The following is a 27,286-nucleotide window of genomic DNA, read 5'->3' on the forward strand; positions in this document are numbered from 1 at the left end:
ATCAAACCTAACAACACTCACAAACCTTACCAATCACCAACACAAATTCACGATCTCAAAATCTTAATACACCTAATTAATAAACATTCATGCAATAGATCACAATGATAATGGATAATATAATATGCTCACATTCTTTTTTCTTTTCTTTTTTACTGTAATATGCTCACATTCTAAGAAAACGTAAAGTTGTATGAAATGTTGAACATTAGAGTTCAGATTATAGATAACCAAGATTTACATGGGGAAAAGAATTTCTTGTGGTATGTGCTTGTCTGTACTCCCAGTACCCTGGCCTAAATAAGTATCAGTTGGTTTGTTACTATGATTCTTCCGTAAAACCTGTCAAAAGTCCAGCAGACATGTTGGCTAAGATTAAGGTTAGGTAAAAATCAAAACGACAAGAACAAAAGTACATATCAGTTTTCACCCTCCAAAAGTTTCCCAAATATATATAGAATTTTAATAATATATACTCCATATTGTGACGACTTTTGTCTTCAAGGCGAAAGGCCACCTGTATAGATGCCTTTTGAGTTTGGCAACATTTTAGTGTCACCTGGATTTGATAGACTGATGGTGATATTCTTAATATAAGTTACAAAATGGGTAATGATTATTACACACTGATTATTGCACATTTATTATGCACGTGTTATCCATGATTTTGAAATAATATTTAGATAATATAATTTTTAGTTAAAATTTAAAACACAATTTCAATTTTAATTGAAAAACGTGACTTTTACAAAGTGTGTATGAAGTGTGTAATAAAAAATTAAAAATGTATAACAAGATTTATCCCTACAAAATTATGTGTTGTACAGTTGTTACCATAAACTATTAGGTTGATGTTAAAGTTAGAATGCATCAAATAGTTAAATTAGTAATAATGGCAACATAGTCGTCACAAAATGCTTTTGTCGAGACAACCTTTTTGATTAATGTCCATTTGACAAAAAAATATTTTATGCACCGGACGTATGAGACCAATGTCTCACTAACATGTTGATCAGTTTAAAGATTTTAGGTTATTTTGATTATTTTTGAGGTTTTAAAAATATTTGGTCATTTTAGGAATTTTGGGATAATTTAGGGGTATTTTAGTCATTTTGAAGGTTTTAGATTCGTGTTATTTTAGACTTTTTGGGGTATTTCTGTCAATATAGAAATTTAAGGTGTATTTTAGTAATTTTGGAGGATTTAGATATATTTTGGTAATCATCTTATAGTTTTAAAAAAAAAAAAACAAAACAAAGTTCACCCTGTGGCGTTCACTTCTGATTATTGCACTATTTATTATGAAACCAAGACACCAATAGATTTTTTAAGTAAGCAGAAATTGAACTCCAGATCTCTTATTCAACCATTAGAGATTTTACCAGTTGATTTTTAGTGTAAAACTTTTGATTTTTTATATGGGTTCGGTTAATGTGTGCCCTAAGGGCACACATTAAGCTATCCATTTTTAGAAACATTTTCTCGGAAATTGAAAAAACTGTTAATACTTTTTCAATTTCCGAGAAAATTTTTTTCAAAAATAAAAATTATTGTGTACAGTTAGGACACACATTAACAAAATCCTTTTTATATTTAGAATCAAGCTGAACTAACTTATATTGAAAATAAACTAAAGCAGATCATGAATTACAAAAAGAAGACCATCAGGTGGAACCTCTACCTTCAGGTCACACCTGAAAATCTCCTGTAGAGTTAACCTTTTTTGCTAAAACATGAGCAACAGTATTGCCCTTGAATTTGACATGAGTGACTTCAGCCCTTCTAAAAGACGACATCAACACTTTGCAATCTTGAATTACCTCACCATATACTGAGCTAGACTATATTCTTCACATAGCAGTTAATTAATAATGGTTTGAGCATCACCCTAAAAAAATGGCTTCATGAATTCCAATTTCTGCTGTGTATAGGATCGCCCGTCGACACACCAATGCTTCCACGTTCTGGACCATCTGAGGGCTTTGTAAAATGTGAAATTTTTGATAATCTTATATTACCATAAAGTTGTGTGCAAATAAATCATAAATGAATTAAACAACATCATATCCACATTACAGTTATGTTGCTGTGATGTGTCATGTAAACCAAATGCCTCCTAATTATAATACCTTTTTTTGATACCCTTTTTTTGTTGAGAATCGAATTCCTTAATTGTTAAGGATAAAAGCTATTACTTACAGCACACACATGAAAAAGTTACAATTTCAATTGCTTTTTCATGTGTATGTAATAGAGTGTGTATAATAATAATCCCAAATGCAGTACAATGATATATTTTTGCAGAGTGTAAGGTCTCAAAGGAAGGAGGACCATGCCATGCTGCAGGAGATAATTAATGCCTATTTTGAACAAGTTGCCTCTTAGAACCAAAAATCACAATTAATTGGTTTTTCTTCTGAAAATTCGTTTTTTATTGATACCCCTCACCATCATGAGGTCATGAGGTGGGAGAACTCATAGTGTTGCATTAAATTTTTGTCTTATTTTTTAGAGTCCATATTTTTGTTTTTTTTTATCAACAAAAAAAAAATGCAACACTATGAGTTCTCCCACAGTTCTCTGTTGAAGGTGATGGTCCTGATAAATAAAGCCTGAAGCAGCCTAATATAGGGAAAAGGAGTAAAGGACCACACCACAAAAACCTAATGTCAAGAAAGACAACTAGAAAAGTATTGGTAACTTTTTTAAAAAAGGCAAATTTTCACTTGGGTTGGACTGATAGTGCTTCTTTACTAAAAAGATTGGGAAAAAACAAGAAGAATCATAAAGTAGCATAATAATTGGTGTCAAACTTTATTTTAGAGGTTTGGATCTTTGTCAAAACACAAAACATAGAGTAGTCAGTGGCAGGCAAGTCTTTTTAAAAGAGAACATGTTGATTACTTTATCATATGAGCTAAAACAAAAATAGATTAGCAGGAATTAAAGCTTGAAATATAAGCTAACCAAAAACATGTCACTAATGTAATAGTAATGAACTCGAGCTATATTAGTTGCTTTATACATTTACACAGAAGAATACAATCGAGTATATTAACTAGTGCAAGTACAAAAGGAAGCCCAGAAAGATTTGGGACCGCTTGACTATAACAACTGAACACTCAAAAAACAATTTTCCGGTGGGATCTTCGATTTAATTTACATGATATGAACTAGTCTAACACAACAGTACAGAATAAATCCATGCAAGTATCTGAACATGGATCATAGCAAATTAAAGTGACACTCACTTTGAAAAGTTGAACAGGCCTAAACGTGTTTCCATCTTTCTCATACATCAAATGCATCTCTCTCTCTCCATGTCTCTTTCTTGAGATTCCTTTTCCCCCAATTACAATCAGATGCTGCAAAGGCTGAATGTTAGCGCTTGGGGTCCATTGCCATCTTCTCTTTGCTCTCAGACTCTTTGTGCTGGTCCCCTATAGCACCCTTTTTGTTATTTAAAAAAAAAGATCATGCAAAGTCTATCTTTTTTCTTGATCCACTCAAATTGCAGTTCTTGAATCAAACAGTGAACAAACCCCAGCTTCACTAGCAGTTGTGGAAGTAAATAGCTGCTGAGACTGCTTACAATGAGCGATTGCTCCCTCTATTGAATTTTCAATCTCTGAATTCGCACTGCAACTCCTCTTGAGAAGCTGTAAATCATAAAATCCATTTGAACTAAATGAAAAAGATGAAGAACCAGATGAAGATGTGGATGAGGATGAAGACTTTGTTGCAGAATGCCGTTGAATCACCCCAGAGAAAGACCTCCTGTGGTTATTAAAACCATCTTCAACTATATCTCTGTGAATGCTCTTCATGGAAGTGGTTGATAACTGGTATTTCTCATTGTCAATTTTGCCAAATGGGTTTTTTGTGGCTACCTTCGTGTACTTATTTAGAGAGTCCTTGCTCTTGATGACAAATTCTGCTTCTACATTGCATGCTGCCTTGGCACAGGATTCATCTGAACAACCAGATTTGCTAAACAAAGACATGAGATATGCTCTTGAAGCCTTGAGCTTCTGACCCAGTGAGAATTGCTTGATTTGCTTGAGCTTCTTGGACCAAGACCTTTTTGGATGATCATTATCAATGAATCTACTACTTTCAATAGACCATTCAAAGAAACACTCATCAGGGTTTAGTTGAGTACTGACTCGGCCAGACTCCGATGGTGAAATGTTGCAGGATTCAATTGGGGCAATGGTATTAGTGCAAGGTGTGGTGGAAATGGAGGTAGTGATAAAAGGAATGCTATAGTTTTCTTCAAAGGCTACTTGTGTTTTGCAGTCAAGGGTGGTAGTGTTACAGTTTTGGAGGATTTTTTGAACCATTTGTAAGCGAGGTGGGAGGTGAAGAGGAAGCAATTTTCCCTTGTAGAAGAGCTCATCAGCAGGGGAATTTGTGGTTTCTTTCTCATGTGAGAGTGAAGTCATTTGGAACTCAAACTCTCTGGCTTGTGGTGGAGAACTAATGGAGAAACATAGGATGCTGGAGCTAGAGCTCACTTCCATGTCAATATAGTCATCATCTGCATGGTTACATAAGGCTTGGTTTGTGGCCATTTTATGTGAACCTCTCTCTCTCTCTCTCTCTCTCTCTCTCTGTGTATAGATGCTTATGGGGAGGTGAGCTTGGTGAATGAAGAGGAGGGCAGGGTATACTTTAAAGTGAGGATGGTGCCAATTAAGTTAGAATAATAAAATTAGAATGGCAAGGAATTGTCAGTTCCTTTTTGAGTATCTTGAATGCTTCCAAATAACAAAGTGTAGAAAATTTTTATGGATTTTTCCCTCTGATGAGCCACTCACTGGCCCATACGTATAGCTTGTTCTCTTTCTTTATTACCTCTAATGCCACTGCATACGTTAGGAAAAGATCTGATACTCTTTGAAATCAATCTCTTTCCTAGTTCAAATGAGATATTATAAACGAAAATTATTAGTTTACATTGATTTTGATGTAAGATTTATGTTGTAAACTACTAAATAAATGTGTATGACATTGTATATATTTAAAATAGGGTTTGATTTACCTCCAATACTTTTTTTAACTAGATATCTCATTTTGTTTTAAATAACAATGATAAGTGGTAGTGGGTTTTAATTTCTACTTTTTATTTGTTTAGTAGGTGATGTGGCAATTCCTTATTAAAAGAAAAAAAAAGATTTCAGTTTAAAAAATATTAGAGTTTGGCAAAACCCTTTAAAATGAACGTGATTGTTGAAATGAAGGGTGTCATCTGATCTCATTCAAAATTTAAAAGGTTGATGTTGAAATGAATGAGATCATAATATCATATTCCATATGTTACATGCTGGCATGACTGACATATACTTTATTCTCTTTCTATATTTTATATGCTTGCTGCTTTTATTTGATTTACCTAATCTAAGTTATAGCTTATTTTAATCGACTTATTTGATTTAAAAAGTAAGATGAATAAAAGTAATGCTGTATCGAAAAGAAATAGACTTTTAAAAACTATACATTGTCAAATTACCACTTGATCTCATACATTTGCTTTGATAATAAATTATTCATTAATCCTACTAATTTTTTTTTTATAGAAGATAGAATTTCTACTCTAGTTTAATTTAAGTGTATATATGTATGAAACTTTATCCTAGAGACTTGAATCCCAACCCTTGCCCCTCACATCCCACAAACATTTGTACTTGTAGATTTTAAGATCTTAAGAAATGTAAATTTTAATTATTATTCTAACAAATTATTCAATTTAAATTCAAATTATTACTGAACTTTTGTGTAAAATCTCTATTATAAATATAGATTTCATTATAATGTATTTTAAGAAAAGTGAATGAGAAAATATAATCCTTTGAGTTCTTTTTCCAAAGATATTGACCACATGGCTCTCATATCTTCTTTTGTCTCTCTTCTCCCTCACATTATCACAAATTTTTACCTACATAAATAATGAAATAAAATAGAAAAGCCATACCACTGAGTCACCCTAAATTAATCCTTATATGGTAGCCATCATGAAAGCAATGGTTAAGTCATCGAAGTTTTTGGTATGTCCGTTTCTTCTGAGTCATCTAATAAGAAAGTTGAATTTTATTATAATTTTTGACTCGTTAAAATGAAAAGAATATGAAAACTTAGGATTAGGATAACCTCGAACCATGTCTGATTGCAACTCTACAATGCATGGACGGTAGCTTATTGTGGATGACATTGCTGGAGCTAGCAATAACGTATCTCATGGTCATGAATCTTCTTCTATTCTTTCATTTCATGCACACCTGTAATGGTTCATTGGTTCCTTGAATTTGAATGTCTGAAATGGGCTTTTAGACAAGTCTTCCACTACAGGAAGATGTTGACTGGTTCTTGTTTTTTATAGACAGTTTCAATGTAAGTAATTAACAAAAACATGAATCAACATTTGAACAGTGTTAAGAAATCGAAAGTACATCAGTGGTTATCTAATTACTGTACTATATTGAGGCATGTGCTATATACGTGTTATTTAACTCACGTTATCAAAAGATTGTGGCTATCTAGTTAAGAAAAATGTAGCTAGTACTTTCAAAAGAATACATGGTTTAGGTGACTCTCAATATTTGCCCGACTTTAAAAGTGTGTTTGGATACTATTTATTTGTTGAAAATTAAAAACACTATAGTAAAATAATTTTTAAATGTGTGAATAGTATTGTGAGACCCAAATTCGTATTGAAATTTGTTTTTGGATGACTTTTGTAGGTCTGTAAACAGTGCCGTGGAACTCATATTTTTTTTTATCAAAACGCACAAACGCAGACTTAAACGCTATCAGACTCCCTCTAAGTGTTCACTCTCCCCTCTCCTGCTTCTATTATCCCAATTGTTTATGGGATGTTGTCCTCTATAAATAAATTTTGTCGGGTTCATATCTCTTATGTTCATAGACAATACAATCATCCTACTTGTTAGTTTATTTTTAGAACAAGCTATTTTTCATGATGCAATCGTTACTTTCTATTCTAAATAAAGTTCAATGTCTTTCCATTAGAAAAATAAAAAAAGAATACATGCTACAAATCATAAAAAATTATAAATGTACAACAATACGTACATGTATACTGTAATTATAATACTGCTCCATAAATAGTTTTATTTTCCTCAACATCCACAGACTTCTCTCTCTCTCTCTCTCTCTCTCTCTCTCTCTCTCTCTGCAACCAAAATTCGAATTTGAAAAGCCATCCCATTTCTCGAAACACATGGTTTTTCGCACACTCATCAGAATTCTATAATCAGGATACTGAGGATAGAGAAGGAGAGAATTTGATTTTTATTTTTTATTTTAACTATTCATTTTTCCCGCTTTCCACTACTAGTATTTTTTTATTTCTCCAAGATCTGTTATGGGTTTTCACCTACGGCTATGATTGTCCACTTTTGACCTTGTCGACACTCAACATGTAGGGAGATTTTTTAACCTATACTCTTCGTCTTTTGGCTCTATCATTATTTGGAACTTTTTTAACTTCAATTATCTCATCATCTCAAGTGAGTAATTGAAGAATGGAAAGTGGTGCATTCGAAGCTTGAGGGCATTTGTGGTTTTGTATTCCTCCTCGTAACTCTCTCACTCTCCCAACACTGGCCCATTTTTTTGTTTTTTATGATAGAAGAACACTCTAACCCAAATTAATGTTTTGTAACTCATTTTGGCTTTGAAATTTTTACAAGACTTTGGATTCCCTATTAGCATACATCTACAGTTGAGATATTCATTGACATTTACCGTATGTGTCAAAATATTCTTAAACCCACGTGGCAACCCACGTCGCATTTTATGTGGCATTAATACTCATATTTTAATATTACCTTTAGTTATGTCAATTTTTTCTATATATCCCCTACTTAACAGGAGAGATTATTTTGACATATGAAAAATCTTGTTACACATTGAATAATGTACACTCGATACACACCAAATCCATAATTATGTGTGTGATATCCACAATTTTTGTATAAATGTCCACAATAAAATTTGAACAGTGATAATGCATACGGACGATGTACACTAATAAGTGTGTGATAATCACTACTCTTTGACATAATACCAAAAGTTTATGGATGAAAGTATTAGATTAAAATGTTAGGGGTCATTTTACCACATAGAACAAATGTTAGGGGCCAAAATAAAATAATTTTTCATTCAAAATGCAAAATTATAATATAAGGATAGGATTTAATAGGACTTAGTGATTGATCTTTCGAGGTCAAATATTAAAGAGTATTAAAGAATATTAATGTGGTGAAGTAAACCAACTTCCCTTGATATTTTTTGAAATACATTAGCCCAAAGGTTTTTCGAAATAACACTCTTTCTTGATTTTTATATAAATGTTATAGGTAAGTCTATAGTCCACATCCACTCCCTGACTTTCCTAACTAAATATTCCATTTATATATAAGAAAATATTTTACCTTAACTATGATTAAATGACACTCCCTTGTCCCTAGTAAGGTTTGTGGATGAATAAAACTTCTCCTAAAGTTTGTATAAACAAGTAGAAATATATTTATTTTTTTAAATGGAATATTCCATTAGAGAAGTAACAGGATGAGGAGCCATGCTGAATTTACACAAACCTCGAGGGATGAGTGTTATTTTTGTCCATAATTTGGGGGAGAATCATTTTAGTACACAAATTAAAAGTCATTGCATGTACTTTTTTTAATGTTTTTGTATGATTTATCTCATTATTATTTAGGACATGTGTCGTATCTGTCTTGCCTCCCATACACAAGAACAATGGTGATAAGCCAAGTCTTGGTTTAATTTGGTAGGATGTGGTGAGCCTTTGTGGGATGAGGCTAACACAACCCTCCTTGCGATTTTGAAAGCTATCAATCGAATTGGGTCTCTGCTCCATCATTCTAAAGGGAGATGTTGTGCATATCATCAATTTCATTCATTCTCATCATACTAGAACATCACTTCTATTGTGTATGACATTAACAAAGGGAGATGGAGGGTGAGGAAAGAAGGATAGAGGGAAAAGTGGTCATAATATACTAAATTTTACTACATTTCGATGACCTTTACTTCTCCTCTTTCGATGACCCTCCATATACAAACATAGGGTAAGTCACTCCTCTCTTATTTTACCTCTCAGCTGCTGAGAGATGCAAATATCTTAGCTATGTTGTACTTGCTTGGATTTCTTTGTGTAACTTTGTAAGATCCATTCCATCTCCAAAGTCTCGTTAATTTTTAACAGTGATACCATACAAAAATTCTCTCCCATTAAATTTAACTACCTTCAATTTTAAATTTATTTATAAAATGCGGTATTTAAAAGTCATATAAATATCATGTACTGTACATCCAATTAAAAATGAAATAAAATTTAATTGAAGGGATTCCTTATCGGAATCTCTCTTATACTCGCTATTGATATATTTTACTTACAGAAACAAAAAGTATGATTTTTTATAATTGAGTCATGTTAATGCACACCGTAAAGTGCCCGTTAAGTAATTGATTTATGTCAAACTTTTTGCTTTATATAAGATTTTTGACCGGTTTTATAGGATGTGAAACCACTAGAACTAATTTTTTGAATTTCACTTCTCACTTTAGCCCTATTTTCAGTCCCTCGCATTAATATATGCCAATTTTTATCAGCCGGACTCTCAAAAACTAATCCCTTGATAATTTTCCCTTATCCGAGTTTTGGAAGCAACCACACCCCACACGTCTGCTCGTGACAGAGCCATTGTGTTGAAAGTTGAAACACCTCAAAAGCTTGATCAAGTGCTGCTCTATTAGGCTGCTTTTTAAAGTGATTTTCTTGTACTGGTCACATGGTCACGTTTCCATTGAGGCTCTTTGTCCATAGCTAATCTTGTGACTTGTAAAGGGTTTTACAGAGCAGTGTTGAGGGAAAGCGAGGAATGCTATTCATGCAGAGATAAAGTTAGCAGAAAGCCCAAAAAGGGTGTCACTTTTGGAAACTGCCTTTCATTATGAGTATAGGGTAGCGTTAAAAGTTCTTCATTTTAGGGCAAGTTCAGTCTAGTTCATTTGAAGCTTTCATTGCAGCAAGCAGCAGGAGTCAAATACAATGATTGTACCCTCAAAACAAAAGCTCAAATGAATTTCAACATCCATTCAATATGATATGTATAGGGTATCCTTTTTTTCCCCTAGGTTTTGAATGAAAATCAATTACACAATAGACTACAAAATGGTCTAACCGGCCAATAATATATGGTTGTTCCACGTTAGCACTACAATTATGGCCCCAAAAAATATCTTCATGTTTTATTAAAAACTACTATTATGTTCTTGCTATACAAGAATTAATGAAAAATCATAATATATATATATATATAATATAGTTTAAATTGGACAATAAAATATATAATAAAAATAAAAGAACATATTTTTTTCAAATCACATTGTGAAAACACATCTTGTAATACCAAAATCTTATGATTATAGAAAAAGAAAAATTGTGGTAAATTATTTTTTAAACCCTTATATTTTAGGAATGGTTTCAAATTACACCTTATTGTTTTAAAAGTTTTAAATTGAACTTTGATGTTTAAAACTATTATAAAATCATATAGTTCATAGTTTCAAATCAAAACATGATCTTTAAAAAGCACATAAATTTATAATAAGGAATTTTTAGGCTTGATTTGAGAGTTCAATTTTTAGATTTTATCGGGGATTTAACTGTAAATTGATACGGTTGTAAAAGTCTAAATGGTTTGATTTGAAACTGACCCACATTTTTCCACATGATCATTCAAAATATATGTTTCTTAATTGTGTTTTTAGAGTTACAAAAATACTAAACTACAGTATGTTAATTTAAATGAATTAAAACTCATAATATTTTTAAAGCAACTTAATACTAAACAAATTTTGATTTAATTAATTTTGAAAAATTACATTTTAAACCTTATAATTTAGGATGTGGCAAATTAAACCCTTTACTTGAAACAATATTGTGTTTAAGGTTTAATATACAGAGTTTAATTTGTTACTTTTTAAAATCTCAAAGTTTAATTTATTACTTTTTAAATGGTAAAATTACACTAATCTTCCATGAGGTTTTATGTTGTTACATTATTTCCTTTCTAATTTGGAATAAGATACTCGCATCCCTTAAAATGCAAACTGTTTACAATAACCTCCCTGGATGATTGAAAAAAAGTTATAAAAAATCTTAAATTTCTTATTTCGCCATCTACTTAAACTATCATTCACACCTCTCTAATAGGAAATTTGGGATTGTATAAACTTTTTTTGTATTATTTTTAAACTCTTTTTTAGCCATTGAGGAGAAGTCAGTGTAAATAGTTTATATTTCAGGGGAGGTAAATGCTTTATTCTAAACTAGAAGAGTAGTAAGTGTAATGACAAAAAACCTCAGAGGAAGTTAAAGTAATTTTCCTCTTTTAAAACTATAGGGATTAATTTAATTTATTACACCCTAAACTATGTGGTTTATAAATGCAATTTTTCCAACTAGTTTAAACTTCTCTAATAAATTCTAATTTTTTTTTTTTTTTTTGAGAAGGAAGACTTTTATTGAAATTAACTAAAGAGCGGCCAAATCAGCCTGAACAAAAGGTAAAGTGCAAGATAGAACATCTTCCATCCACACTGTACAACTTTGAGATGTCAAAGTTAGCCTAGCTAAATTGTGAGCAACTTTATTACCATCTCTCTTTACATGAGAGTATGACAATTGTAAATATAAACCGGAAAATAACGACACGTCATTTATCAAATGGGCGTAAGAAGCCAACCTGAATTCCTTGCATGTTAGGGCCTTTACAACCACTTCTAAGTCACCCTCAATTAGATAAATTTATCTTCAAAAAAAAAAATCTCTGATTTGATTTTTTTTATATTAATACTTGTACTCATTAAATCTGTAGCATTTATAAACATCTTTCCGTCAAACTTTCCCAAATATTGTACATGTTAGCAACTAGTTAATCTTTGAACCTGCTTCCTTAGTGAAAGAGACTGGTCATAGACAAGTTGCTATTCAAACCATGTGCAACAAATAAGGCAGGAAATTGGTGGAAAATAGCTCATGCTTGGTTCAAATTTTGGGGCATCTTTTATCTGATCATTAAAGTTTCCTTAAAAAATGACAAACCTCGGATGTACGAGGATAATAAGTTACATATGCTCGGTATCTATATTGCATCACACTCACAAATCAAATCAATATACAGCTAGAGAACTCCCACTTGAAGATATTGGGGAGTGATCTGTTCAGTGATTAACGAATGAAATTCGTGTGTGGGATAAATGCTTCTTTTCTCTATGAATTATAAAATTAAAAATAATCTGTCTTTATCTTCTTGTGATCAGCTTCTGGTTTTTTGTCCTGTACAATGGCATCAAATCTCCCATTCACCTATCTCATCTGCCAAGTCGTCTCCATTAACCTTCCCAAATTCTGACTCTTTCTTTGCCGCTTGTGCTACTTGGTCCGATGTGTTTACAATCTTAATCGAGGAAGTGTGGTTTACCTTATCTTGTTTGTTTTCCAGGGTCCCAACACTCTGTTTAGAGGTTGGGTGTGGACTTTGATGTGGCTTATCACTGGATGGGGTCTCTTGATTTTGGGTTGGAGTCTCGATTTCCAATCTCGGTCTCCCAATTGATTCAAATTCGTCTTTTAATTTTTCAAGGGCATCAAACAGTTCTTTGACCTTCTGATTATCTTTCCTGGATGAAAAGTGCACCAAGTATCCCATTTCAAGTGAGGTTCATATTGAGAGTAGAGAATGCAGCGTGGAGGAGGAACTGGGGAGGGGAGGGAAAGTTAGTTATAGACTGTATACCTGAAAATGCCTTCATTCTGAATGTATACTTGCATTTTAATGGAGTCCACTGAACTTATGGTGGTTATAAACTGAGTCCAAAAAAAAAAGAAGAATGTGTTTGTTAAGTAGATAAGAGCTCAAATTTTGCAACATAGTACACTCGCCGACTGCTTAAGTTGAAAAAAGAAGAAGAAGAAGAAGAAAAAGTAATCAACTCCTCAAAACTATGAGTGCTGACATGAAGGGTTAAGGTTTTGAACACAATAAAATGAAGAAAGAACTTAAAAATGAATGGGATCTTGCGAATTTTTAGAGTAAAATTTGACATCAAAATATTATTGAAACTATGCAAAATGCCAAAATGTCATCTAAACAAACACAAGAATCATACATACATTGGCTTCAACCTCCAAATATTCTTCTTCAAGCTGTTTCCTTGTCTTTGTTATTTTTGAACTTTCATCAGCTGAGCTAGCCAATATTTCTGACCTGATATAAATGAACAATAAGAGGCTTGGTTTCACGGCATAATAAAAATTTAAGAGAAATATAGCAAAATACCCTTGACTTGAACTCAAGCTGTCCACAAGTTTCCTAGTACGAGTAATGGAAGGCCCCAACATTTCCTAATTCAAGATTCAAGATATGCATGCTAATTAGGGAATAGGCAAGCATACCATATCACAGAAACAGATTGGAAATGAGACATAACATTACATTCAATGGAACAATCTAGCTGAGATAAGTAAATTAATACCTTGTACGCAGAAAGAAGGTGAATAACCAAATTCACAAAATATTCTCCATATCTCTTCAATTCACCACTAGAGCATGAAAATAAGAAAAAATCATCAAACACAATGAACTCACGATACAATTATGAGATGGACACAAAATGTAAGCACATGAAACATTAAAGCAAAAAACTCGGGTTTTTAAGACTATCTATCCAACAAAGAGTGCTTGCATTAGATATTTTTTCCAATCAGAGCAGCACAAGCATACATACTTGACCTGCTTCTCCCTTTGCTCTGTACATGAGGTCTGAAGAACCCAGGTATTATCAAGAAAATGGATCCATGTATCAACAACATTGCCTTCCACTCTACAAGAAGAAATGGATCTCAACAGCTCATCTTCCTACAATCAAACAATGTTTTTTTTGTTATATTTTTTTAGCACAATCATTAGATTCAAAATGAGAAGGGTTTGCAGCATGCTATAAATTCAAACTCAGAGTAGAATGATATAAACTTAAATCTTCATATTTATAAATCAAAAGTGACATAGTAAGTAAGAAAGGTTTACATACCTTTGTTTTCAAATGAACAAGAATCTCATTACTTGCTTCATCAAAATTCTCTCTTTCTTCTCTCACATTGCGTAGCCGTGCATGAGCCGCAGCCAAAGAGCTATTGACCTACAGTAAATGCTTAGCCATAAGAAAGAACAGCAAAGAATAACGGAAAGACCCAGTAGGAGTCATATTGAGGATTAAAGGATGCATACGAAAAACATTGGCAATTCACCTTTCCACGCGTGTGATCATGTACAGATTGGTGGATCAAAACCAAATGGACTTACTTAAAGTAATCTCCAGAACAATTATACAAATTAAAGAACATCCAGAACCAAATTCAAATTGGACAATATCGAAGATAGCCTTATCACCTTAAAGTACTCTTTTGCATTTTAGAAGTACCAATATGACAGGAAGGAGGAAAAAAAAAAAACCTTTTTCAATGCAGCTTCAAGTTCACCTTTTTGCTTCTCAAGTTCTCCTATCTCCACCACCAATTCCTGGAAAATGCCATAATCTTTTGTTTAAAACCATAATGAAAGGGATCACAAAAAAACCAAAAGCTATTGTCAAAAAAACAGTCCACTGCATATCATATAAGGTAGAAACTTTTCATAGGTATCAGATTTTAGCACAATAGTTTAAATTCTCTAAATACTTTGGCTATCAAATTATAATTTCTGGAAACAAGTCAGTCCTGAAATGGTCCAAATAAGCTTTTATGAATTAAAGAAAAATGCCTGCACTGGATTGATTTAAGAAGGCAGCATTGGGCTTCTAAAAGGAACCTTTAAAGGCCCAAATATATCCTGATTGCATGTAAAATATGGACATTGTTCAAAGCCCATAAGTGGAGATTTTCTAGCAGCTACAATAAGCCCATTCTAGGTCCCACGAGCTCCATATACGTACTGGGATCAAAAGAGATTTCCTCGTAGACTCCCAGAGCACGTAGAACTTGAGAGTGCTGTTCTGGATGACATAAACCATAGCTGGCAGCAGCTAGTTGATCAGAAAATGAAATCCTAATGGATGAGAAACTCATCATAAACAATCAAAAAACACAATCTAATTGGCTTTATTTCATATAGGCCTCTACCAGCTCATGCCCAATAAATAGAGGGCAGCACTTCAATAAACGAAAGCAAATCCTGTGAAAAAGTAAAGGCTGAAACTCTGCTGAAATTTCACCAGAAAATAGCAGTGTAGCAGAGAGATTTGTTAAAAGAAAGAAAGAAACTTGAGAAGTGAAACTAGAAAATTCTCTACTGGTAGTTTCTTTTTTTGATAAGTAATAAAAATATATTAAAAAGAAGAAGGGTGTCACCTAAGTATACAGGAAGTATACATCAAGGACAAAAACAAATCAAGTGCATAACATACAAAATTCCATGAAACCATGGACTGGAAAAAAAGAACAAAAGCCTAACACTGCAACCCAATGGTAGTTTCTAAAAGGTTTTTGCTGATTCCAAGAACCTGAGAACAAAAAGAAGATTTGAAGCACAAATTCTCAAAGTAAAACTGCAGGTTTATTTGAAAGACACGTTATAAGAAGCATATTAAGGAAAACTGGGAAGAAAGAAAAAGAAGCTCTTCTTTCCGTTCTTCTATGATTATTAATTATGTTCAATATGAATGTATCAAATCAATAGAGCAGAAACTTTTCTTTGGATGTTTTATATTTTATGTTTTCATTCTTCCTTGTATTGTCTTTCCTTATCAAATAAGAAGTTTCCATTTAAGCATAATAAACAAGATCTTTCTTGACTGGAAATAGAACCCTAGAAAAATGTGTGTGAGTTTGTGTGTGTGTCTAGTAAGTTTGGTTTTACAAACCTCAAGATTATGACCTCTATAGCTAAAATTTGTGTCGTCAAGATAAGAATTGGAAAAGGAAGTCTAAATATGAAGGTCTTCATTTATTAGTCAATAGAGATGAGAAGGATAAAAAGAGATATAAAAATATAAAAATTGTGTTGAATTGGGAGTATGCAGTACTCAAATGGACAAGCATCAAGACACATTATTGATATTCGAAGCTTTTGTACAACAAACTCATGGTAATTTATTCGTACATTATGTATCTCTGAAAGAGAGTCCCTAAGTTGAATGCTTTCTTACAGTCCTTAATGTAACTTCTCATGAGAAAAAATACAGTCCCATGCAAAAACAAAAAAAACAAAAAAAACCATAAAAAGAGGCAGTGCACCTTCTCAAGTTGGGTAACTTCATTGGATTTAGCCACACGAAAGTTGAGCGCTTCTTCTTTGTGAGACCTGCTTGATAAATGGAGGTAAGTAATAACTAATAAGAAAGACCAATAAAATGAAACAAAAAAAGGGGAGGACAGCAACAAAAACTTTCAGTGTGAAGTTAGAAATGGGTCAGGACAAGCCATTTTATAGTCAAAATTCCCACCTTTTCCCATGTCCTATTTCAAGTAGAAAAAAAGCACACAGAAGGGAAAATTCCTGACATGTTGAAAAATGCATTGAGCTGTAATACACCATTACTATTCTAATATTCATGCAAAAAAAATCCTATAAAAATATCACCTTAATCTACCACAACACTGATCACCTTAATCTACCACAACACTGATGTTCAGTAAGTACACCCGTGAGGCTCATAAGTCAGAGTTCTTTCCATATAACAGTTCAAATTTTCAATATTATTTATGTTTCCTGTCCCGATTAAATACCATCAAAATTTTGAATACTTACAACTGCAAACAAAGTCCCCATAAAAGACCTTTAATTTTGAATACTTATAACAGTTCTCATGGTGAGGCTCATGTAGACCTTCCTTTGGCAGTGCTAAGACTCCATCTTTGTAGTGTTGCAGGTTTTGGCCACTGTTACGAGTTTGTGGCCCACTATAAGTATTTTTAAATCGTTAAAATAATTTGTTATATGTGAAACTCTATTACCAAAGTTTCAAGAACTTTAAAATACTATTCCAATTAGAACCCTATTACTAAAAGTTTCAAGGAAGATGAAAGATATTTAATTATTTATTTTAAATTATTTAATGAATACCTTCTTTTGCACCAAGCATATACCGTATAATTTTTACTGTAGTCTATTTTATTTGACTTCTCATTTCTCCTTAGAAATAAAATCATAATGGAACTATGGTTTCAAAATTCAAACCGCAGTAGACTAGAAGATCTTTTTTTTTTTTAAGAACCCAAACCTCAATTACAAAACTGATATTGATATTAATATTAATACTTTATAGATAGTACCATCAATCTCAAATTTTCTTCTCTAATTAGTATACAAATTGATTTCGTTTTCTCTAATCATAAGAGTTATCTAATTACTTATGAAGATGTATCAATGCGAAATGCTATTTAGTTTGCCTCTTGTTTTATAAAACTGCAAAAATTTCATCAATTAAAAGCTCCAAAATTTTCTCAATAAAAAGGATAATAAGTTCAATCTAAAACTTATTATCAAAATTTCTAATAAATTTAAACCATTACTTATATTATTACATTGCCAACTCTATTACCAAGAGTAATAGAGAACAAAATCACTTATATTAAACCATTAGAGTAAGAAGCATTTTTTTTTTTTGAGACTAGGAAGTCAATCTCCCTAAATTCTCTTCACTCAACTCTCAGTCATCATGTTCTAAAACTGGCAATGCATGACAATTGAACTTGATGATAAATATGCTTAAAAGAGAGGCATGCTTCACTTGAACTGGGGATTTTGTCATTTAGATAATGTCTATATTTTTTTTCCCTGTTCACTTTTGGAAACCATTGACTTTCACTTTGAATTTGTATGTAAAGAACCCAATCGATTAGAGGAATTGATTGTACATATTCCTACGTTTATAAATGTAAACTATTTATTTCTCTCTCTCAGTAATTCCTGAAAAAAAAATCCTAGGATTTTTTTCATACAGGGACTGAACCACTAATAAACCAAGGAGGCCAACCATCTCTTCCCCCCCCCCCCCCAAAAAAAAAATAATAAGTTCTTAAATTATAAATACAATTATAGAAGAGTTTAACACAGGCCTAAAGGGACCCCAAACAAATAAATGGTCAGTTAATCCATATTTGTGGCCCCCTCTAAAAATAAATAACCCTATAGTTAACAAATCCCAATCTCATCCAAGGTGGCTACTAACTATAATGAGATACTAAATATAAATTTTATTTGATTTGTAGATGTTATGAGAAAGCTAACTATAATATTTAATTTTTTTTTAAAGGAAAAATGTAAAAAATTCATAAGCCAATACTGGTAATGTGGCATTGCTAACCTCTAATGTTGATATCCCAAATTCTGAAAATTCTCATACAAAATTTCAAATGACTAAAATCAGTGAAATTGATATTAGTTCAATGGAGCATGATCACAAATTGTTTCCATAAATAGGAGATTATCATGGTAAAGTAATTGCAGTGAATTTTAGTACAAAATCAATCATAATTGATTTTCTTGAGTTAAAAGAACGTTGAGTTCCATTTTGATAGATATTCAGTTCAAATGTATTAAGAAACAAACTTTGTCTTTTCTTTTGATTATATTTTTTTAACATTGAATAGGCACTAGTTTTATTTTTTCATGTATTAATTTAGTTTTAAATCTTAGTATATTTCTCAGTCTTGAATGATTTTTGGTTCATGCTTTAGCCCCCCAAATTGTGGTTCTATCCCTTATATCAACCACTTGACATTGCTTTTTAAATGATTAGTCTTTTTTTTAATAGAACACTATCTTTATAAACATGCATACATATATTCATACCCATTGTAACTTTTTATTAATATTATACTACTTAATAACTTTTAAATTGATGAATATTTAAAAGAACAAAGTTTACTTACAAAATTGGTTGTAGTTGTAACTTAAAGTAACAACCTTAATATCTTTTTATTGGAGAAGAATTTTAATAAATCCACCATTGGATTATATTTTCTTCTTATATCCTCCATACTTGCAAAATTTCTAAAAAATTAAAAATCAATAGTTATGTCATCAATAAATTGTTTAAATTGCAAGTTTTTGTAGTTTAAAATTATGCATAAAAAATAAACTTATAGATATAGTAAATAATATCCGATTGGTTTGACGTATGTATTAAAAGAGCGTAAAGAACATATAATTCAATAGTTAGATTTTTAAAATATGCAATGATGTTAAATTTTTTTAAAGGTAATTAAACTTTTTCCTATTTAAAATTTCACTATTGAATAGATTTTCACTTCATGCTTTAACACACATGCCAAATTTCATATTAATCAAATGTTATTTACCATCAAATCCATAATATTCTTAATTTTTAATATTTTTAAGATTAAAAAAAGACTAAAAATATGAACAGATGAAATTGTTAATTTAATAGTGCAAGAATGAAGGGCATAGGGAGAAAATAAAATCCTAAATATCATTTTTTCTTTACTTAATGCAATGACTTCATCGTTCTAATTTGTACATAGAAGATACTTTATACAATGACTTGCTCAGTCTAATTGGTATCGAAGGGACACAAAGAAAATGGTATACCCATGGGCCACTTGATATCTTAAAGCGGTGATAATTGAAAAAAGAGTGATTCTATTGCTAGGGATACTACAAATTTTACCTACATAACCTTTACAAACTGATGTGTTAACTTTTATACGCAACACACAAAAAAAGTAATTAAGAAATTTATTTATCATGTTGATGTTGCACCAATCACATTCATCGTCACGTCAATTTGTAAGATTTTTGTAGCAAAATTGGTAGTAGTGTTGGCATTTTGATTTTTAAAACCCTCTTTAATGAGAAATCTCCACTTATTATCTTATCTTTACAGAAAAAGTGGGCATCCCTTGTCCTACAATGCTAGAACCATACAATGTCAACATGCAAGCAAATGCATCCATGCATGTACATTGAAGCAAATGCAGACTTGCTCAAGCAAAGATACAAACTAAAGCCTAGAAACTTGCACACAAGAACATAAACACAAAAGGAAGTTGTTCTAAGCTATAATTAGATACCTGTGGTCCAAAATGCGTTTTTCAGCTTTTGAGGTAGAATTAGCAAGAGATTCTGATAATATTTTCAATTTATCTACCTGCAACATAAACCAATTTAGGACCATCAATCATAATACTGGAAAATTTAATTAGAGGTTAGATGAACCTGACACATAGCACATAGCACAAGCATGCACCAAGCCTCCTTACACAAATCTATGCAGTATAGAAAAAATTAAATTCATAAATGCTTCTTAACATCTAAATAATTTTCCTAAAAATACACTTCCTAAAGTGTATTGCTAGATTCAACAATCAGATTTGGGTATGCATGAAGCGACATTCCTTATAAGTATTAATTAAATATAAATATAGACCATGAAATTAAAAATACTCAGAAAACTGTCTTAATTTAAGAGAAACTAATCCAAGGAAGCACATAAAAAGGAGAAATGTCAATATGCTTAAAATATAGGCATGACAGCCTCAAGGCAATTTAAACTCCATAACCATATTTTGAACTCAGACAATGCAGCAATACAGCAAGAACATGCTGTGGTGGTGGTGCTGCAGCAGCACCGCAGCAATTTTTGCATCACATCTCAATCAACAACCATTGTACCCAAGTTCCCTGAATTTTCATTAAGAGATTATCAACGAGAGAACTACCTGGCCAAAAAATATGGGGGCCTGAACACATGCCATCTGTCACCCAGAGGCATGGTTGAGTTTGTAGTACACTAGTCATTTTAAAAATAACAAATAAAGAGGATTTGCCAGAGACAATGCTGACAACAGTCAGTAAAATATTTGAATCTTTCTTCATGGATCTGTTCCTCTTACACTAAATTTAGGGTGCTTCTTGGTTAGGTGCATAGTAAAAACTATTTTGACCATATCCGATATCTGATTATTTGAGACCTCATTGTCCTAAGTTAGAGAAATGAGAACTAACTTAGCATCAAAAGACTCAGTTTAGAATTTTGGTTACACTTCAGGAAGGGGGGAAATATCATAAATGACCAATATCACAAGGAAATGAAACCTTTTCAGCGTGAAGTTCTTGAGAATCCCCATTGCTCAATGATTTCTTCCTTAGTAAGAGTGCCTCCAACTTGGAACATAGTTGAACTTGTGCAATTTCTTCTTTTATAGCCTGCATGGAAACAAACGAGTTCAGTTTAATAATCTTATTGAGAAGCTGCCCCAAGTCAAAAATTGAATGCAAAGTTGATTTAAGAGTGCCTTTAATCATTAAGTAAAACTTCTGATAGTTTTACTTTCCCTGGTAAATAAGAGTTAGGATATCACTGCAATATGTCTCAACATATCATTTCCACCATTCAACTACTTGCCTTCAGCACAAAACTACTCCATATCAGCTAAAATAAAACAGAATGCTCTGTGTGCGTGGGTGTATGTTTTGAATAAGAATGAAATTCATTGAAAAAAGGAAACCCTGATTCAAGTGGTTGAAGCACATGATTATGAAAATACTCAATGCATCCTGAAAAATATGACAAAAACTATATATAGAAGAATGGATATGCTGAACTCAAAGAACAAAATGTTAAAAGACAACTTTTTAATCAAATTATGGCTTTAACCCTTTTTTTCTGATAAGTTCCTTTAACTTAAGACACCAAGAGAATACATAGGTCCTGTATGAGATTTTTTTTTATTTACCTATATGTATTTATAAATTTCAAAATGATATAGGAACACTACGGAAATTGAGGTCACACTGTAATGGGCATACAAATGTCATAACGTTAAAATTAAGATAACTATGTACACATAAGAGCAATTATTAAAGTAGAAATTTTAACGTTGAACAATGAACTTCTAATTAGACACATATAAAGGAATTGCCAAGCAATGGAAAGTTCACGCCAAATTTGTATAATGTTATTGGCATCCAATCATTGGTGTTTGACATGCGTGTGTATGTGCGTGTGTGAGTGAGAAGATCAATCTCACCTCTACAGTTGAAAAAGTCATTTCTTCATGTGATTTTGCACTTCTTTCAATTAAAGAATGATGGGATTCCTTCATTAGATCAAGTTTTTCCTTTAGACTGCTAACTTCAGCATCTATTCTGAGAGCAGAAAACAGGACACAAAAAACAGTGGACAAAAAGAATTAAAATTTCAACCTTACCAATTGTGCAATAATAAATAACACAGAAGCAACCATGATTTGGAACCATCAAGCCAGATTCGAATCCAATAGGTAAAGCATGCAGATGATGACTTGATAGTCTAATCATATACCGCAAACTTATAGGATATGGAATATCCAATGGCCAAGAAATCAACTAATTTACAAGGTTTCCTCAAAAGCTTGCTTTACCAGGTAAGAGTGCTGAAAAGTATTCTGGAGGCAAACAAAAGAAAACAAACCCTCCACACACAACATACACAGTAGATTTAGTACACAATATCTGTGACTAATTGTAACAGAGCCAAGTACTAACCCATAAAAGGTCAATCAAGCAACAGTCATTTAGATACAAAATTTACTATTGCATATAAAATCAAAGTTCCCTCTCATCAAGGTTTAAACATGTAGCTACAAAACATATGTTATTTAACCACACATGAGACAACAAAGTCCAGTGACAACTGCTGATCATCAGAACTGAAGCATGCAGCAGTTATTTGATCCATAATATCTACTATTGCATATAAAAACAACTAGCAGACTAATTCTAAGCCTTAACTTTCAACTATAAAAAATAAAAATCCTTGACCACCTTTCAAGATCAGCATTTATTTTCAATCCTGAAACTGCACCTTGAGCATATTGGAGCAATTCTTCTCGCTTTACCTGAAAAGAGGAAATCAAAGGAAGAGATAAAAGGAGAGAGCAGCTGGATCACATAAACTCTAACAAATCCAGCTGTAACATCATTGTAAAATGTAAACAACAGCAATGCTTTTATGTGTAGTGCACCATATTGCTTACTAGGAAAGTGCGGCAATATTTGAGTATTACTGTCAAATAAGTAAATGACTAGTACTAATAAATCAAATAGATCAATGGACAGATTAGGATCCAAAGTAAAATAATCTTTTTACATAAAGAGAGAAAAAATGAATGTCAGCCAATAAGAAGCAGTGTGTGTCTGTCAGCAATCATGATAAATTTATAAAGCTTTTTCGAAACTCCTAGCAAAGAACTTCTATAATGGTGTGTTCTTTATGTAGGAATTCATGATGAGAATTTTTAATTCTTGTTAATTCATGAAATTTGGTTGTTTATTTAATAAAATAGTTACAAATTGTAATTCCCATGAACATCTCAATTCCCATGAAGCACAGGAATTATGACTCCTATCTTATCGGTAAGAAATGTCAATTCTCGAATATCTTGTATTTCTGAGAATTGCCTACATTACACTAAAATTCAACTTTTGACTGTTTTTTTCTTAAAACTTACTACACAGAGTTAATTTTAGAAAATAAAATAATTATTTTTCATCCAAATAAGATGTTTATCAATGGTTAAGAGTATTTTTTTCATTTAAAATTTACCCATAATGTTCAAATTATTAATTATTTACTTCCTAAATGAGTTTGTATAAGACCATTTTAAACAAATAAAATTTATATATATAGTTTGTACAATTGTAATGTCTTTAAAAATATTTGTCTAAAATATGGTTAAAATCAATCCAAGTATATCCAAAAAACAGAAATGCCAACTTTTGGAAATTCTAATTCTTGTGAGTTTAAACACCCAAGAATCTATAGTTTTCAAGAATTAAAATTCTCAGCAACAGAAAGTCTCTAATCAAATTGTGATAACAAGTTCATGTGTACATTCCTCATGATACAAGGGCATAATGCTTATATTAAACCCATGCACATTAATGCAATAAGCATGCATATCATGTCATTACCAGTACTTCATCTTGGTATCCTGAGAATGCTTTTGCCAAATCACATACACTGCTGATTATTGCATTATGAACTTCCTTTCCTCCAGTAAGACAGAGCCTGTATGAAACATACCACAAGGAAGTTTAATGGAAATCAAATAATACTAGGCAGAAATATGCACTAATCATCTTCTTTTTTCTATATACCAAATATATGGTTCCAAGCAAATAGAATAGGCCGAAGAAGCTGTTTATAGGGATTAAAAGAAAATTGAAAGAGAGATAAATCACCCATATATCTCCAGAAGTAGTGGAACTTCTTCCTCATTTGGTGCTTCAAGAATCTGATTCATAAAAAAGAGTTAACCTGCGGTTAAACTCCATGGATCAGCAAATACAAAGATCAGAAATAGCATTAAGAATGGCACTAAGGTATGAAGGTTATAAATATTGCAATGCCAATCTTTTATCTCTCTTTTTAATAACACATGCACTTGGTGGGTCTTGAACACTCAACCTACCCTCTACCCAAGTATTTCAAGGGAAAGATGTGTCATTTGAGGTAGAACTTATCGGCTGCAATATCAGAACTTTCTAAAAGATAAAATATGAAAAATAAAAAATGTTAGGTAGTAAGATTTTATATTCCTAAACAAAAAATAAAAATGAAAAGTTCCTGAAGTATTTACAATGCTTCCTAGAAAATCGCAACTGTTGCTATATCATTAATACAAGATCTATTCAATACAGCAAAGAACATCCAAATTCAAGATGACCTTGAACATATAGGATACAATCATAGTATCATACACTATAAATGTGTTTAGTAAACTAAATTGATTACCTTTCACATTCCATAATACACAAGGGCATAGCCCATCCCTGTAGTGGATAACAGATTTGATACATAGTAGGCCCTTCTTACCATTGGTTCCAGGATGACAACCATAGACTAAATCCCAATCCGAGCAAGATCATCAAAAATAAACCCCTCCTTCAACCAGCAGCCATTTGTTTCAATCTAATTTAAGCTTCTAATCCAAACTACAGCCTCAAACCTCACCCTTCCTCCTTGACCCAAGAGAGATAGATAGGTACTATTAAAGAAAAGCATGATCCTCTCTTATCAATACTTGTCTACTGGTAGCCTATTTAAAGCTTTAAAGACTAAATCACTAAAGTATTGAAAGTTTACGAAATACCTACAGGAAGATGGATATGTTTTCAACATACCATAGACAACGTTATGCCTTCAAGAGCTTCACTCTGAAGAAAGACATCACGAAAGTTCCTTGGTTCACCAACCATGTCAGAGTCCACATAATAAATCTGTTCACCATTGCACACAAATTATTAAATAGCAAATCAAACAAAAAAAAATGCAAATTCTAAAAACCAACACAACATTGTCACATATAATAAAACACGCTTAAAAGAGAGATAAAACTTAAGAAAAACAAAATCAGGTTTGCTCCTCACCATACTAGGTTTTCTAGGAGAGTCCTTGGAATCATCAAAAGTAAGCCGCTCTTCGTGATTCTTTTCATTGTGCTCATTAGAACTCAATGATAATCTTTCAATTTCTTTGAGTGCAACCAACCACCTTCTCAGTAACTGAATCCTTTCTACCCCTCTACAGGACACAGACACTTCTTCCAATTGTTTCAAGGTGTGCTTAAAGCTTTTCAAGTTCCGAGGACCCTGATCAACAACTTCAAAGTAAATCTCCAAACTCAAAGAGAATAATAAAAAAGCACTGATTAAAAAATAAAATTAATGAAACAATTACAAATGCACCCAACCCTCCAAAACCAGCATTGCTCATCATTACTCAATTTCCACCGAAACAACAGTCTAAAATACGAACTGAAATGGAAAAGTTTTAGCTTAAGCTTAGATTAAATTATTAAATTCACTATTTCCTAATAGTTTAAACTTTTCAAACAATCATAATTTATCATGATATCAGAACAAGAAATTCTAAGTTAAAACATTGTCATACCTTACCTCCCATTTGAAAAGGAAAAAAAAAAATCTGTGGGCCCCACTTAATAAAGGCCAAGTGTTATATTAAATGATTAAAAGTTCTTATCAGCCCATCATAGCACAAAATAAAAGGAAATAAAATACTATATCTGGCCCACCACAACTCAAAACAAGAGTGCTATTAAAGGATTAGATTCACTATTTCCTAATGTTTTAACCTTTTTGGATAACCAGTAAAGGACAAAGTTTGTTTATAAAATTAGTTATATCCTAAAGTTACAATCTTAGTCAATAACTTTTTATTGGAAGTGACTTTTAACAAATCTACTATTGAATTATATCTTTCTTATATCTGCTTGCAAAATTTCTAGAAAATTAAAAATCAATAACTATGTCACCAATAAATTATTTAAATTGTAAATTTTTGTAATTTAAAATTATACATAAAATATAAACTTATAAATCATATAGTAAATTATATTCGATTGACACAATATTTGACATGTGCAATATACAATTCAAAATATACAGTAATATTTAATTTATTGAGCAATAGTTACACCTAGCTAAAATGTCCATCATTAAATTTATCAATGGAAATACAAGTTATACTGATACATTAAATAATAAAGGAATGCAAGTCAAAAATTAATTCTGAAAATTAAAAAATAAAATAAAAAATAAAGCAATATGGATAATAATAAAAATAAAATAAAAATAAAAAGACAAGGAAAATTACAATGCGGTCCTGGATGATCTTGGCGCCCTCGGAGACGGCATTACCGGCATGGTAGACGACGGAGTCAGCGTAGTTGCGGACGGTGCGAGTCAGGTTGTTTCCGCCACCAGCTTCCACGGCTTTGGTCACCGCTGTTCTTATCCACGACATGATCACCTATTTCTCTCTCTCTCTCTCTCTCTCTCTCTCTATATATATATATACGCTTTTTCTTTGGTCAAAATGTGAATGAAAAAAATGAGATTGAATTCAATCTTCAAATCTGAAAAAAACAATAATAATAATAATTACAAAACTTTTGTATTATGGATGAAACAGAGGAATATGGAAGCTAATCCAAAAATTCAGTTATAACGACTGGTTTATGTTAGAAACAAACCAGTGGTGGTGATGGCTGTGAAGCGAGAAATGGAGAGAGAGAGAGAGAAGAAGAAGAAGAAGAAGAAGAAGTCAAAGGATTCTTTCTTTGGTTTCTATTATTTAGTTCGAGTCCCTTGCCTTTGATTTCGGTTCTGATTTCAATTTTCAAAACTCTCGATTTTATTACGGATAA

At 32.0% G+C, this 27,286-nt stretch overlaps 2 protein-coding genes across 3 annotated transcripts; both read right to left on the reverse strand.

Annotated features, from left to right (window-relative positions):
• Positions 1 to 3,125: 3,125 nt before the first annotated feature.
• On the reverse strand, positions 3,126 to 7,173 carry LOC142609990 (putative membrane-associated kinase regulator 4). Its single transcript, XM_075781712.1, has 2 exons — positions 7,155 to 7,173; positions 3,126 to 4,599 (listed from the first exon to the last, which is right to left on the reverse strand). Exon 2 carries the CDS (start codon positions 4,572 to 4,574, stop codon positions 3,507 to 3,509), a length of 1,068 nt encoding a protein of 355 aa, XP_075637827.1. The 5' UTR covers positions 4,575 to 4,599; positions 7,155 to 7,173; the 3' UTR covers positions 3,126 to 3,506.
• A 4,922-nt stretch (positions 7,174 to 12,095) lies between these two features.
• On the reverse strand, positions 12,096 to 27,245 carry LOC142609410 (uncharacterized). 2 transcript variants are annotated; one of them, XM_075780993.1, is made up of 19 exons: positions 27,113 to 27,245; positions 26,734 to 26,995; positions 25,488 to 25,709; positions 25,242 to 25,337; positions 24,300 to 24,352; positions 24,030 to 24,126; positions 22,881 to 22,954; positions 22,106 to 22,223; positions 21,171 to 21,281; positions 20,147 to 20,223; positions 16,346 to 16,412; positions 14,568 to 14,633; positions 14,146 to 14,253; positions 13,843 to 13,973; positions 13,591 to 13,657; positions 13,395 to 13,459; positions 13,229 to 13,322; positions 12,852 to 12,922; positions 12,096 to 12,735 (listed from the first exon to the last, which is right to left on the reverse strand). In XM_075780993.1, exons 2-19 carry the CDS (start codon positions 26,881 to 26,883, stop codon positions 12,405 to 12,407), a joined length of 1,998 nt encoding a protein of 665 aa, XP_075637108.1. In that variant the 5' UTR covers positions 26,884 to 26,995; positions 27,113 to 27,245; the 3' UTR covers positions 12,096 to 12,404. The 2 variants fall into 2 exon arrangements, with proteins under 2 accessions (XP_075637108.1, XP_075637109.1); XM_075780994.1 differs by having other exon boundaries at positions 12,592 to 12,730; positions 26,734 to 27,210.
• Between the last annotated feature and the right edge of the window lie 41 nt (positions 27,246 to 27,286).

Source organism: Castanea sativa, chromosome 9 (genome assembly GCF_040712315.1).
Source record: "Castanea sativa cultivar Marrone di Chiusa Pesio chromosome 9, ASM4071231v1".
NCBI lineage: Eukaryota > Viridiplantae > Streptophyta > Magnoliopsida > Fagales > Fagaceae > Castanea > Castanea sativa.